The following is a 12234-nucleotide window of genomic DNA, read 5'->3' as shown; positions in this document are numbered from 1 at the left end:
AAATGGAAACTGACTAGTTTTAAAGGCTAGTGAGCAAAACATTTTCTGTATCAATGTACTATATGTTCTTCAGAGTTTTCACAGGGAAACTGAACCAGCATCATTTTCTTGGACGTATGAAGAAATCAAGGAAGTTCATAAGAGATGGTGGCAATTAAGAGACAATGCTGTGGAAATATTTTTAACAAATGGCAGAACTTTACTCTTAGCTTTTGACAACACAAAGGTAACAGTGTGGCATTAATGCATGGTAATATAGAATATGTATATAAAGGTATTTTTTATAATTATGTATTGAAGAAATGTGTATTTTCATGGAATACATTAAGAAAATGATGGGTAGGCTTCTTTGAATTCTTAGATACTTCTGGAAGCTGATATGAGTTAAGGGCTCAGCCAGGCTTTTTGATAGACAGGATGTGTGTCACAGGTATGTTCTGGTTTCAGAGTAACAGCCGTGTTAGTCTGTGTTCGCAAAAAGAAAAGGAGTACTTGTGGCACCTTAGAGACTAACCAATTTGTTTGAGCATAAGCTTTCGTGAGCTACAGCTCACCTCATCAGATGCATACTGTGGAAAGTACAGAAGATCTTTTTATACACACAAACCATGAAAAAATGGGTGTTTACCACTACAAAAGGTTTTCTCTCCCCCCACCCCTCTCTCCTGCTGGTAATAGCTTATCTAAAGTGATCACTCTCCTTACAATGTGTATGATAATCAAGTTGGGCCATTTCCAGCACAAATCCAGGTTTTCCAGGATCACTCCCCTTACAGGACTAAACCAATTCAATATCGTAATGTTGTGACTTTTTATCACATTGTTATGATCTTAGCAGATCTCTAGAACTTTGTAAATGAGAGAATCTTACATACTGTAGGAGGAGACGTAGTTTATGACAGTTTAAATGTGTTGCTTGAGTAAAACTACGATAATTTTTTTAGGTCCGTGATGATGTGTACCACAACATCTTAACGAACAACCTGCCTAATCTTTTGGAGTATGGGAACATTACTGCTTTGACCCACCTATGGTACACAGCACAGATTACCAACTTTGAATACCTGACTCATTTAAACAAACATGCTGGCCGTTCCTTCAATGATCTCATGCAGTATCCAGTATTTCCCTTTATACTTTCTGACTACACCAGCGAAACACTGGACCTAAATGATCCATCTGTTTATAGGTAACAAGAAATCTTTGAAATTACTCCTTTCCAAATAACTCATTAAACTGGTTATTTCAGTAAAATCCACTTGTGATCACCCTGATAAACCAAGACTTAATTAGGAAGATTGCTAGGAAACACATCTGGTCTAATGGTATTTGAATGTAACATTGGCTCATCTAGTCAATTTGAATAGTATACCTGTTACCAGCATTTATATTCACAGTAGTTGGCAGGTCTCACTCAATACCTGCTGTCTTGCACTTCCTGATATACATTCCTTTGCCTTGAAAAAACAAAAAACAGCCTGTAACCAAAGAGCTGACAATTTAGCAAAACATAACCAAAACCAGAATTATGCTATATGAGCAACTTGCCAGTTACCAAAGGTAAATCTATATCAGCTAGTTGTAAACAGACTAAGGAGGGTCCACACAGGCACAATCTTAACTACATTGATTTTTAAAATGGATTTTAGTAAAGTTGGTGCAGCTCTTGTGTCTAGTGTGAAAAAGTCAGGCTAGGCAACTGCAAGAGGAGTAGTCCTGTTGGGTTCTGGGAGGTGGGCAGTCGCAAGCCCATCCACCAGCCAAAGATTCTTCAACCAGCCTAAGGGCAAGAACTACTGAGTTTGGGACTCAAATAAGTATGGGGGACAACAAAACCGAAAACAAAGACAGGTGTGAATGTCAAAGGGTCAGAATCAAGGAACCTGAAGGGGACACCGACCTGGACAGCTTCCACTGCTCCTCAAAGGTGTCAAGGGAGCCAGCGGATGCAGCCCAAAGGAACTCTGCCCAGATATGTGAATGGAGAGAGGAACAGAAGTAGGCCCCACAGTTGCAGAGCACTCCCTCAGCTAGCATCCTCTCCTTGGTGTTATAGGTGGCCACTTTGGCCACCGCTAGGAGGAGGTTGACGAGGAGGGGCCACAAATGGGGTGTGCATAAATTAGAAGCTGGGAGCAGAAGTGTAGCTAGAACCACAAAAGTAAATCCAGGAGGAGCTGGAAAAGGGGCAGCAACTGGGTCTCCCTCATGCTGCAAAAGGGACAGGCATCTGTGATAAGAGTGAACTGCACCAGGTACATTCCCATGCTCACGGCTCCATGAAGGAGCTGCCAACTAATATTCCCGGTGGCCAGTGGGACCAAGGCAGAATACAGACTGGCCAATGGGGTTCGTCACCCTCAGCAGATGGAAATAGGTCCCACCACTTGTATCGAGAAAGAGGAGTGATCCTATTGGGATCCAGGAAGTGGGCGGGCAAAGCCCTCCCACTGCTAAAGGATCCCCCCCCAGCCTAAGAGGGGGATCCACAGGACCTGGACACCAAATAAATACGGGGGACAACTAATGAAATAACAGGAACAGGAGTGTGGTCAAAGGGTCAAACGAAGGGAACCGGACGGGGACACTGAGCAGGGAACCCTGGACAGCACCCACTGCTCCTCAAAGGCGTCCAGGGAGTCAGTGGACACCACCCAGAGGAACTCTGCCCAGATACGTGAATGGACAGAGGATAGGAAATAGGCCCCACAGTCACAGGAGACTCCATCGGCCAACCTCCTGACTCTGGTTTTATAGATGGCCATTTTAGCTAGGGCCAGGCGGAGGTTGACCAGGCGATCCCGTGACTTTGTGGGGCCGCGGATAGGGAGTGTATAAATAAGAAGGTGAGGGGAAAAGTGCAACCAAAAGCATAATAAAATATTCGTGAGGAGCCGGAATAGGGGCGGCAGCCTGGCACACTCCAAATATGTGTGCCAGAGTTTCCCTTGTGCCGCAAAAGGGGCAGGTGTCTGGCATAGGGGTGAACTGTGCCAAGTACACGCCCGTGCTCACGGCTCCATGAAGGAGCCGCCAACTGATATCCCCGGCAAGCCTCAGAACCAAGGTAGAATATAGGCTGGCCCACTGGGGCTCCTCACCCTCCAAAGGTGGCAAGAGGTCCCGCCATTTTGTATCTGGGTGGGACACGAGGGTGAGGGTGTGAAGGGTATGGAGCACGAGCGTGTATAGATGTTTCCTTGGCGCGGTCTGGAAGCAGACCAGCTGCAGCTCGTGCAGCCGGCTCAGTGAGGGGGTCGGTTGGGTCCACGGGGCAGGGGCCCGATTAAAAGGTCTGGCGGGCCTGGGGTGGAGGGTGGGTGGGGCGCGCCCTCGTGCAGGACCCGGTGCAAGAGGAGTGATGGAAGGCAGATATGTTAGCCTTAGAATGAGAGAGGCCCTTTTTCCTATAAACTGAGAGAGTGTTACTTCAGGTCAGTTAGGGATACCTGAGTCCAATTAAGGGCTTCCTGACACCTTTTAAAAACCCCTCCTCTGATGAGAGACTGGGAGGAGAGACGAGCTGCTGCAGGGCTAGTGGCAGCAGGGAGACAGGCTTCTCCAGGGTGAGAGGCTGCTCTCCTCCCTACAGGGGAAATAACAAAGCTGAGTGCGTGTTTAGGGGAAGAACTGACACATCTGGGGCCAACAACAGGACAACACCCTCCACAGCAAGGAAGCAGGGAAAGTTACTCCCCTTTGTTTGCGTTTGTAAATTGATTTCATTTTGTTAGCTGGAGGAACCCTCCTTGATAGGGTTGCCAACTCTGACTGAAGCTATTCCGGGAGATTTTAATAGGATATTTTAAGAAAGTGACATGACATGTTGTGGGGCGGGGGGGAAATCTCCCGGATTGCTTTCAGTAGTCACTGGGAGATTGATACCAATTCCAGGAGACACCAGGCTAATCCTGGAGGGTTGGCAACCATGCTCCTTGGGCCTGAACTGAGGCCTACCTTGAAAATACTGATAAGAAAATACAGAGGGGGAAGACGCACACTGGCCAGAGTGGGCTGATTTGTGCTAATTCTGGCAACACAGAGGAGGTGCCTTGCCACAGTAGACAAGGCATTACTCTTAAAGGGATGCTACAAGTCAAGATTGAAACATGCTGGTGGGGGCAGTATGGGGAGTATGTGACCTGTTGCCTATACTGTAGCTGTTCTATGGACGAATGACTTTCATTCCTCTAGCACTAACATCAAATGGCCAATTTTAAATTACGAACGTATTTTTATAGTCATTTTATTTTCCTAAACGCATATGTAGAGTTTTGTTAGGATTTGCCTTTGTATTTGTCCTTCTATATTTTAACTCTTCTTAATCTGATTTAGCTAAAAAGATCAGTCTTTCTATATGTTAATGTACATTGAACTGAATTTTCTAATTTCATTATGAAAATAAGATGTCAACATTTCTCCTATTACAGAAATCTAGCCAAACCCATAGCTGTACAGTCTAAAGAAAAGGAAGATCGATATGTGGATACTTACAAGGTATCTTAAACTCTCATTTCTACAATGTGTTTTCTTCTGGTATCTAAAACCAAAACAATGTGGCGGGTTTTTTTAATGTATTTCTGTGGGACTTCACATTTTCAGCATGTTATAGTCAATTGTGAAAACAGTTAACAGGAAATGGATTCCCTTCTGTCTTATGTCTGTCTCTTTGTAACCAAGAACATAAGAAAACAAGAAAAAACTTAATCCTAAAAACTGCAGTGCATCTTTTGGTACTTTATATTTGATGTATGTTGGGGTCTAAATTCATGACCAACGAGATAAATACATATGAAGTTAACCAAAGAAGCTAAAGAAATATATCTCTGTAAATTGCCTTGCATTTTGTGGTCTAAAAAATTATATTGTACATCTGGGTTTTTTCTAGTATGCAACAGAACAGTTATGTTTGCCTTCAAACATTCTGGGTCATTTATCAATTAAACTAACTGCACAAAATCTTTAAAAGTATTTCCTAATCTCCTAACATCAATCTAGTTTGAAAATAGATCTGATCATATAGAGTAGAACTAGTATTCCATTAGTGCTGCCTGCTGTTGCTACTGAGCGTTTGTTATGACCGGTTCCCCCCCCGGGGTGCCACCTGGAACTGGGGTACCACTGAGCCCTCTGACCCACCAGCCTGGGCTCCCTTTCACACTGTGCTGCTGTGACAAGCTGCAAAGCCCTCCAGCCTGCACTTTCACCAGCATTCACATAGATAGAAACACACCCACCTGCAGTTACACACAGGATCTCTAACCACCAGCTTCCCAGCCTAAGACCCCAGAGCAGTACTGTCCTGCCCTGGTCAAATCTGGCCAGTCTATAGGTTTAATACCCGGTCCGCCTCTCCCACAATGTGAAGAGAACAATGTATACTTGTGATAACCAAGCAGAGATTTTTCCACAAGCACTCCAATCAAGGCTCACTGGTTTGGATTAAAACATAAGTTAGGTTTTAAGTGATAGCAAACAGATCAAAGCAGATTACATAGTAAATAAACAAAACACAAACTAAGACTAAGATACTAGAAAGATAGGATATGAACTAGCAAATTCTCATCCTGGCTGACGAAACAGGCGGGCTGCAGATTCTTATGGGACAAGCTGCACTGGCTTTACAGCTTGGAAACCCCAGGTCTTTCATACACAGGCTAGAAATCCATTTAGCTTTGGTCCAGCACTTCCTCCAGTTCAGTCTTTGTTCCTCAGGTGTTTCCAGGTGTCTTCCTGTGCGGGGAGTGAAGAACTACAAATGATGTCACTCCCTGCCTTATATAGCTTTAGCATATGACCAGAGTCCTTTGTTTCAAAACTTGGTTCCCAGACTGGTCTGTGGAAAAATACTAACATCCCAAGATGGAGTCTAGAATCATGTGGCCTGGTCACATGTCCTTGTAGAGTCATAGCAGCCATTACTTACAAGCTGTCTGGAGCATTCTCAGGAAGGCTCGCGAGGGGGAGATAAGCTTCTCCTAAGGCCTGTTGTTTTCCCTAATGGCTCATTGCCCTGAATAGGCCCTTCCCAACCAGCTCTCTAGACTGAAAGCATCTTGCCGGGTGGGCGTTTCCCATGCATAACTAAATTGGAAGTACAGATACATAGTGTTCAGATACAAAAATGATACATGCAGACAAATAGAATAATCATATTCAGCAAATCATAATTTTTTCAATGACTCCTCACATGACTTATCTTGCACAAAAGGCATCATAATTATGCCATAACCATATTATAATATTACTATGGTGAATATGGGGTGCAGTCACAGTGACCATGTCCACAAATGTATCTTGTTCCTGGACCCCCATTAAAGTCCATAGAGAATGACTTGATGGGGCTGGAAAGCATTTACACATGGGCCTTTCATTTAGATTTGCATCAAGATCTGGAGTGTGCTTTGACAAAAGTGTGTGTATGAACTTGTTTTGATTTTAAGTTTTTAGTGTGAAAAACCCACATTATGACACAACAGTGTTCCTGGACAGAAAGAACAGTATTTACCGCTAGAGCAATATATTGTGAAAGTCAGGTGGTCTGTTGCTTAAAAGCTTAAGTATGCATGTGCACACTTGTCATTTGTGGTTGAATTGATGTTTTTAAAATGAAATTTTGTCAGAAACCATCGATGTATGGCACTGTTTCCTCTTCATTCAATATTTATGTAAAATGATCTAACAGATTGTCAGTCAGTACATTGCCATGGTGATGTCAGTTCTTTATTACTAGGTTGCTGTATGGGCTCAAGCATGTGAGTGATGGGCTTTCTAGTGTAGTGAACCTGACATTCATATTTTCAGTGGCAGTTTCAAACAGATTTAGGAAAACCTCACTTAGGCACCTGCTGAGATTTTCAAAGATGTGTATCTGCATCTCTGCCTAGATATCTTTTTGTAAATCTAGCCCTAAGTCCTCTTTTGAATGCAAGATGTTGGCTCCTAAGTCACTTTGGCACTTCTGAAAATTTCTTTGATGGGATTTTTCTGCATTTTTGTTACAAAAACTCATATTTACTATCCCTTTAAATTTGCCACCCCTAAGGATAAGTTTTCGGATTGAAGAGTCAGGATTCTGTCTCTTTCCTGCAAGTTATACTTTTTTCTAAAGGTGAAATGGCACCTGGTCCACACTATAGAAGTTGCCTATTTCTGAAAAAAGATTAAAGTAACAGGGGCAGCTGAATTAGTGTTGAACGGAGTTAACTGCAGGTGTAGAACAGGACAAACCATGGTTAGTACAATTTCCAAAAACCATGGTTAATGTTTTGAAAGGTGTAACCTGAAGCACTGGAAACAGTTATTGGAATGGTCTCTTCCAGAAAAATATTGTGTGGTAAAAATGAATAATTACTTCAGACAGAAGCTATTTTTACAACTGGGGGGGGAGGGAAAACCCCCCACCAGGTGAGGCTCTTTCCTCTAAATGAGAGCTTAAATTCTTCAGATATTGTCTGGGACGGAAGGCACTAGTGAAGTGCTGGAAGGACGTATATCTTAGTGTAGTGTCCTAGCAATATAGCTTTTAAATAGCATGTTGGGTAAGATATGACACCCATGCTTTACCTGTTCCTGTTCTAGTATTTGGAAGAGGAGTACCGCAAAGGAGCTAGAGAGGATGACCCAATGCCTCCTGTGCAGCCTTATCACTATGGATCTCATTACTCCAACAGTGGAACCGTACTTCACTTTCTAGTTAGAATGCCTCCTTTCACTAAAATGTTCTTAGCTTATCAAGGTAAGATTAATTTTGTTAAATATGACAAATGAAAATTAAAGTGAAATTATCAAGTATGGTAAACTTAGAAATCTGACCTACCTTGACAGTGGACCCTTTTGAGGCTTTCATAAAGAGAACATGTAGTACATGAACTCTTTGTGCATCTCACAAAACTCTACATCTTCTAAAAATGTCTGTACATCTTCTGTGATCTATTCCAAAAAATCTGGTCTCTATGGCTCTAGATCTCATATGTAGCAATTGCGATCTAAATGTTCAGGCCTCAGCCAAGCAAAGTTGGTGAACTTGAACTTTTTGAGGTCACCAATGTGCAATTGGTATTGTATGTTTTCCTCTTGTCAAGGTAATAAACGGAAACTGTGTTTTTCTTTGCAGATCAAAGTTTTGACATCCCAGACAGAACCTTTCATTCTACCCACACAACTTGGCGCCTCTCCTCCTATGAATCTATGACTGATGTGAAGGAGCTTATCCCAGAATTTTTCTATCTTCCAGAGTTTTTAGTTAACAGAGAAGGTATACGAGACAATGCCAAAATGATCTCTAAAAAGGCACAAGGATTGGGTCTCTGGGTTGAAACTGATAATTCCATGTTATGATCTGTTTTTTTCGCCCATGTTTTTAAATTGATTGTCAAGGGGAAACCTGGCACGTCCGGATCTTGAATATTTAGCCACGGAGGCTTAGGATTGACTCTACTGTTGCCACTTTTGTTAGTTCTGCAAGCCCAGACTTCATGCTCATGAGGTGTACTGCCATAATCTTATTTGATTTCAAGAAAACCATAAAAGTTAATCCAGACAAGGTTGTTTGATAAATGTAGAAATTTAAAATCTGTTTCTTATAACTGAAAGAGCATCTGCTCCTTTCCATTGAGGGTGTCATGCTTCTGATAAATCTGTTTACTTTTTTTCAGCTAGTTACATTTTAGGGTTTCCCCAAGAGGCTCTGACAATCTGTCAGTTGTTTTGAGAGAGTTTACTGTCCTCATGCTGTCCTCAAGGGACTTGGGCTAGATCCAATGAGGTGCTGGGTGCCAACAATGCCCAATAAAACCTTTGGGAGTTGAGGGCATTCAACATTTCACAGTAGTGTTCAGCACTTTGTAAGATTGAGCCTTTTTTATTGTTCATGTTTCCTTGTTACAATTTAAGTTTAACTGGTGGAGTTAGGTAGTAGTGACGGGGGTGAATGTGAAAGAGCGACTGACCATCGAGAATGGAATGGAAAGGATCAGTGATGCAGGATGGTGAAGGAAGTGTTTTACTGAATCAGTAGAAGACTTCAAGTAGAGAGATCAGACCTTCAGTGACTATAGCAAGAAGCAATGTTAGTGCTGAATATTACCCATTCTGGACCTCAGGTAGAGCTGTTGCACAGTGGGGATGTCACACATTTGTGAGGTTTGTACTCCTCCCTCCTCCTCGCCCCCACCTGAAAAAGTACCATCTGTTTGAAGCTGCTAAGAGAATTGGAATGCTAGTAGCCCCAGTGGATATAGTGTACAGAGTGCATGTGAGACTAAGGTACATGATTCAATTTATCACATGGCTTTCCACATGGATATTGCTAGCCCACTTACTGTATACAATTCTATAATATAGTTAGATCATTTCTACACCAGGGTCCAGAAGCATGTTATCACCTTTCCAGCAAGAACTGTGTTTAAGCACAGTTCCCTGCAAAGTTCAGAAAAAAGGCCTATAGATTCACAAGGCTTTTGAAATTGCTGCTCAGCGTGAAATGGGTGCAAATTTCTTTTTAAATATAGATCAACCAAAATTTTGGGGACTTTCTGGGTATCGTACAGAAAATACTTATTTTATGAAGATTTCTGGAGATAGTGGCACTGTGGGAGACAGACAGAAGCTTTTTTGTTTTTTTGTAGCTCAGTTACTGGCTGATTCAAATTACCTTGTTTATATCTGAATGTTTTTTAACACTGCTGGGTTCATTATACTATTGTAGGAATGAGTAAGTGTCAGGACACCTAGAACTCTTGCAAAGACCTCTTTTTTGTTGCTGTAATTGAAATCCTAAAATTGTGTGTTCTGCCATGTTGCCCCTCTTGGTTGGGAGGAGCTCCCCGTAAACTTTCCTTCTCAGTGATGCGTATTAAAAAAAGAACGGTTAGGCCGCTGGTGAGGTGAGACCACTGCTTATCTGCTGATAAATATTCTCACTGTTTTCTTGTACTGCCCCATCTGTCTGTAGAGCCGGGACTGTCTTTTTGTTTTGTGTTTGTACAGCATCTAGCACCATAGAGTCCTCGTCCATGACTGGGGCTCCTAGGTGCTACAGTAATATAAATGGTAAATAATAAAACCATATAAACCCTCCTCTTTACATTTCTAGGTTTTGATTTTGGCCTGCGTCAAAATGGCGAAAGAGTAAACCATGTCAATCTCCCCCCATGGGCTCGTAATGATCCCCGTCTCTTCATCCTGATTCATCGTCAGACTTTAGAGTCTGATCATGTCTCCCAGACAATCTGTAACTGGATTGATTTAGTGTTTGGGTATAAGCAAAAGGGCAAGGCTTCGGTTCAAGCTATCAATGTCTTCCATCCTGCTGTAAGTATCTTTTTGTCAAGTAATCTGTTCATGGTATAAAATTATTTGATCTCTGAGCTGGTTTAACCCGATTGCTTGGAAAACATCCAGCTTTAGGCAAATTCCCTTGAAATAGCTAACTATCAAAGAACAGGGAAAAAGACCGAATATTTAAATGAAGAACTGGTAAAATCCCAGGGCTTGTGACATGAAGGTCAATTATGTCTATTTTAAATAATTTTTCCTGGGCTAAAGCTAGGTAGGGAATAGTCATACAATGTATGTCTACTTAAAAGCCTATTGGACAATTAGTCATTGTTTGCAATAATATTTAGAAATGCAGTATTTTTGTTTCCTCTTCCATCAAAAAGAAGCCTTTCACTTTGACAGATTGTAACGAAGGCTGCAGCAGAGATAAGTGAAGTGTCTGATTAGAGAGCACAACTATTGTACTATTCCCTCCTCCACAATCTTAATTTGTGTTCCTTACTGTACTCACCTGCTACCCAATTAATGTCCCATTTAAGCTAAACCCCTACAGTGGCTTTAACTTCGGATCACAGAACTGGTTAAGACTCTGCATTACACTGCAAAAGCGTCTGGATTTACTCAGGACCGTGGTGAAAGGAGAACAAGATGACGAAGGACTTGTCAATTTCAAAAGAATTCCTAAATTGTACATTTTCAGGTCTCAAAATGCATTCCTTGAAAGGCTTAAATATTAGCAGTGCAGCAGCCTGACTTTGTCCAGCCAGGCTGTCTCACTTTATGGGTTTCACTCACTGTAATTTAATTGCTCATGGTAAAATAGAGTATTTAAATGTCAATCATATAGTCACTTCGATTCATGCTGGTTTTCCTTAACACTTTAGGGTGTAGTTCTGCAGCTCTGTTGCATCCAGAAGTCAGTTACAGAAGGGCTGAAGACTCTGGCTCTAAGCTTGTGCAGTTTTAGCTGGGAAACTTTTTTCAAAGATAACTTTACTTAGCTTTTGTGTTTGCTGTTTTACATTTTAGACCTACTTTGGGATGGATGTTTCTGCTGTTGAGGATCCAGTTCAAAGAAGAGCCCTGGAAACAATGATAAAAACATATGGACAAACCCCTCGTCAGTTGTTCCACACAGCACATGTCAGCAGACCCAGCTCCAGGCTCATAATAGATGGAGAACTTCCCGCTGCCATGGGGTTATTAGTGCAGTTTGCTTTCAGAGAAACCAGGGAGCACACTAAAGAAATAGTATATCCAGTATGTAATTTGATTCACAAGATTGCTAAATTAGCATTCACAGGCTGTAATTACTGCACCCTAAGGTACACATCTGAATAATTAAGCAAAACAGCTGCACCCACAGTGTATTAATGAAAAGCGTTAGCAGTATATCCTCTGCACATTTTAAGACATTTCATGATTATGTGGATCAGAGCAGAACTGGCACAATGACTTGCAATGCCCAAGCTTCTGGAGGAACTGTCTGGCAGTGAATTTCTGTCCTTGCCGATCCTACTCCCAGAGTGTATAGCGGGTGGAGGTGGGGGGCGGAAGGTGCTGGACTGAAATAGTTTTTTCTTCCACTCTCTTCACAGTGGAAGGAGGAGATTTTTCTGCACCACAGAGCATCAAATAGTCTGTCATGCCTGAGGCAAATCTGTTTCAGTCTATGCCCATGTGTCTTTCTGTAGGAAGTGTTGTGGTTAGTAAATCTCTTTACTATAGACTGAGCTTCAAGACATTTTGAAAAATTTTCATCTGATATTTGTCTGTAAGCAAACTGAAGTAAAGAAGTTCTTAAGCAGCTCTTCTGTTATAGTAGGATAATTTTATTGTCTTTTTTGAGTCAGTATTTTTCAGTACAACCTCATTACCATTCTTCTCACCCTTGAAGTTTAGGAAGAACTAAAAAACAACCACTCTAATTTCCATGTGTAAATACGCATGTGA

The 12234-nt window shown here is 41.9% G+C and overlaps 1 protein-coding gene across 2 annotated transcripts in view; it reads left to right on the top strand.

The window, feature by feature from the left end:
• Positions 1-12234, top strand: part of LYST (lysosomal trafficking regulator) — a 129398-nt gene that overhangs the window by 92034 nt on the left and 25130 nt on the right. For both annotated transcript variants that reach the window (XM_077813449.1, XM_077813446.1), the window contains 7 exons: positions 74-226; positions 945-1189; positions 4431-4497; positions 7582-7738; positions 8117-8257; positions 10097-10314; positions 11311-11541. In XM_077813449.1, the coding sequence (XP_077669575.1) occupies positions 74-226; positions 945-1189; positions 4431-4497; positions 7582-7738; positions 8117-8257; positions 10097-10314; positions 11311-11541 (1212 nt within the window). The remainder of the gene's footprint in view (positions 1-73; positions 227-944; positions 1190-4430; positions 4498-7581; positions 7739-8116; positions 8258-10096; positions 10315-11310; positions 11542-12234) is intronic.

This window comes from Eretmochelys imbricata, chromosome 3, assembly GCF_965152235.1.
Source record: "Eretmochelys imbricata isolate rEreImb1 chromosome 3, rEreImb1.hap1, whole genome shotgun sequence".
In the NCBI taxonomy this organism is placed as follows: domain Eukaryota; kingdom Metazoa; phylum Chordata; order Testudines; family Cheloniidae; genus Eretmochelys; species Eretmochelys imbricata.
Note: the sequence above shows the minus strand (reverse complement) of the source record. Positions and strands in the feature narration are given on the sequence as shown.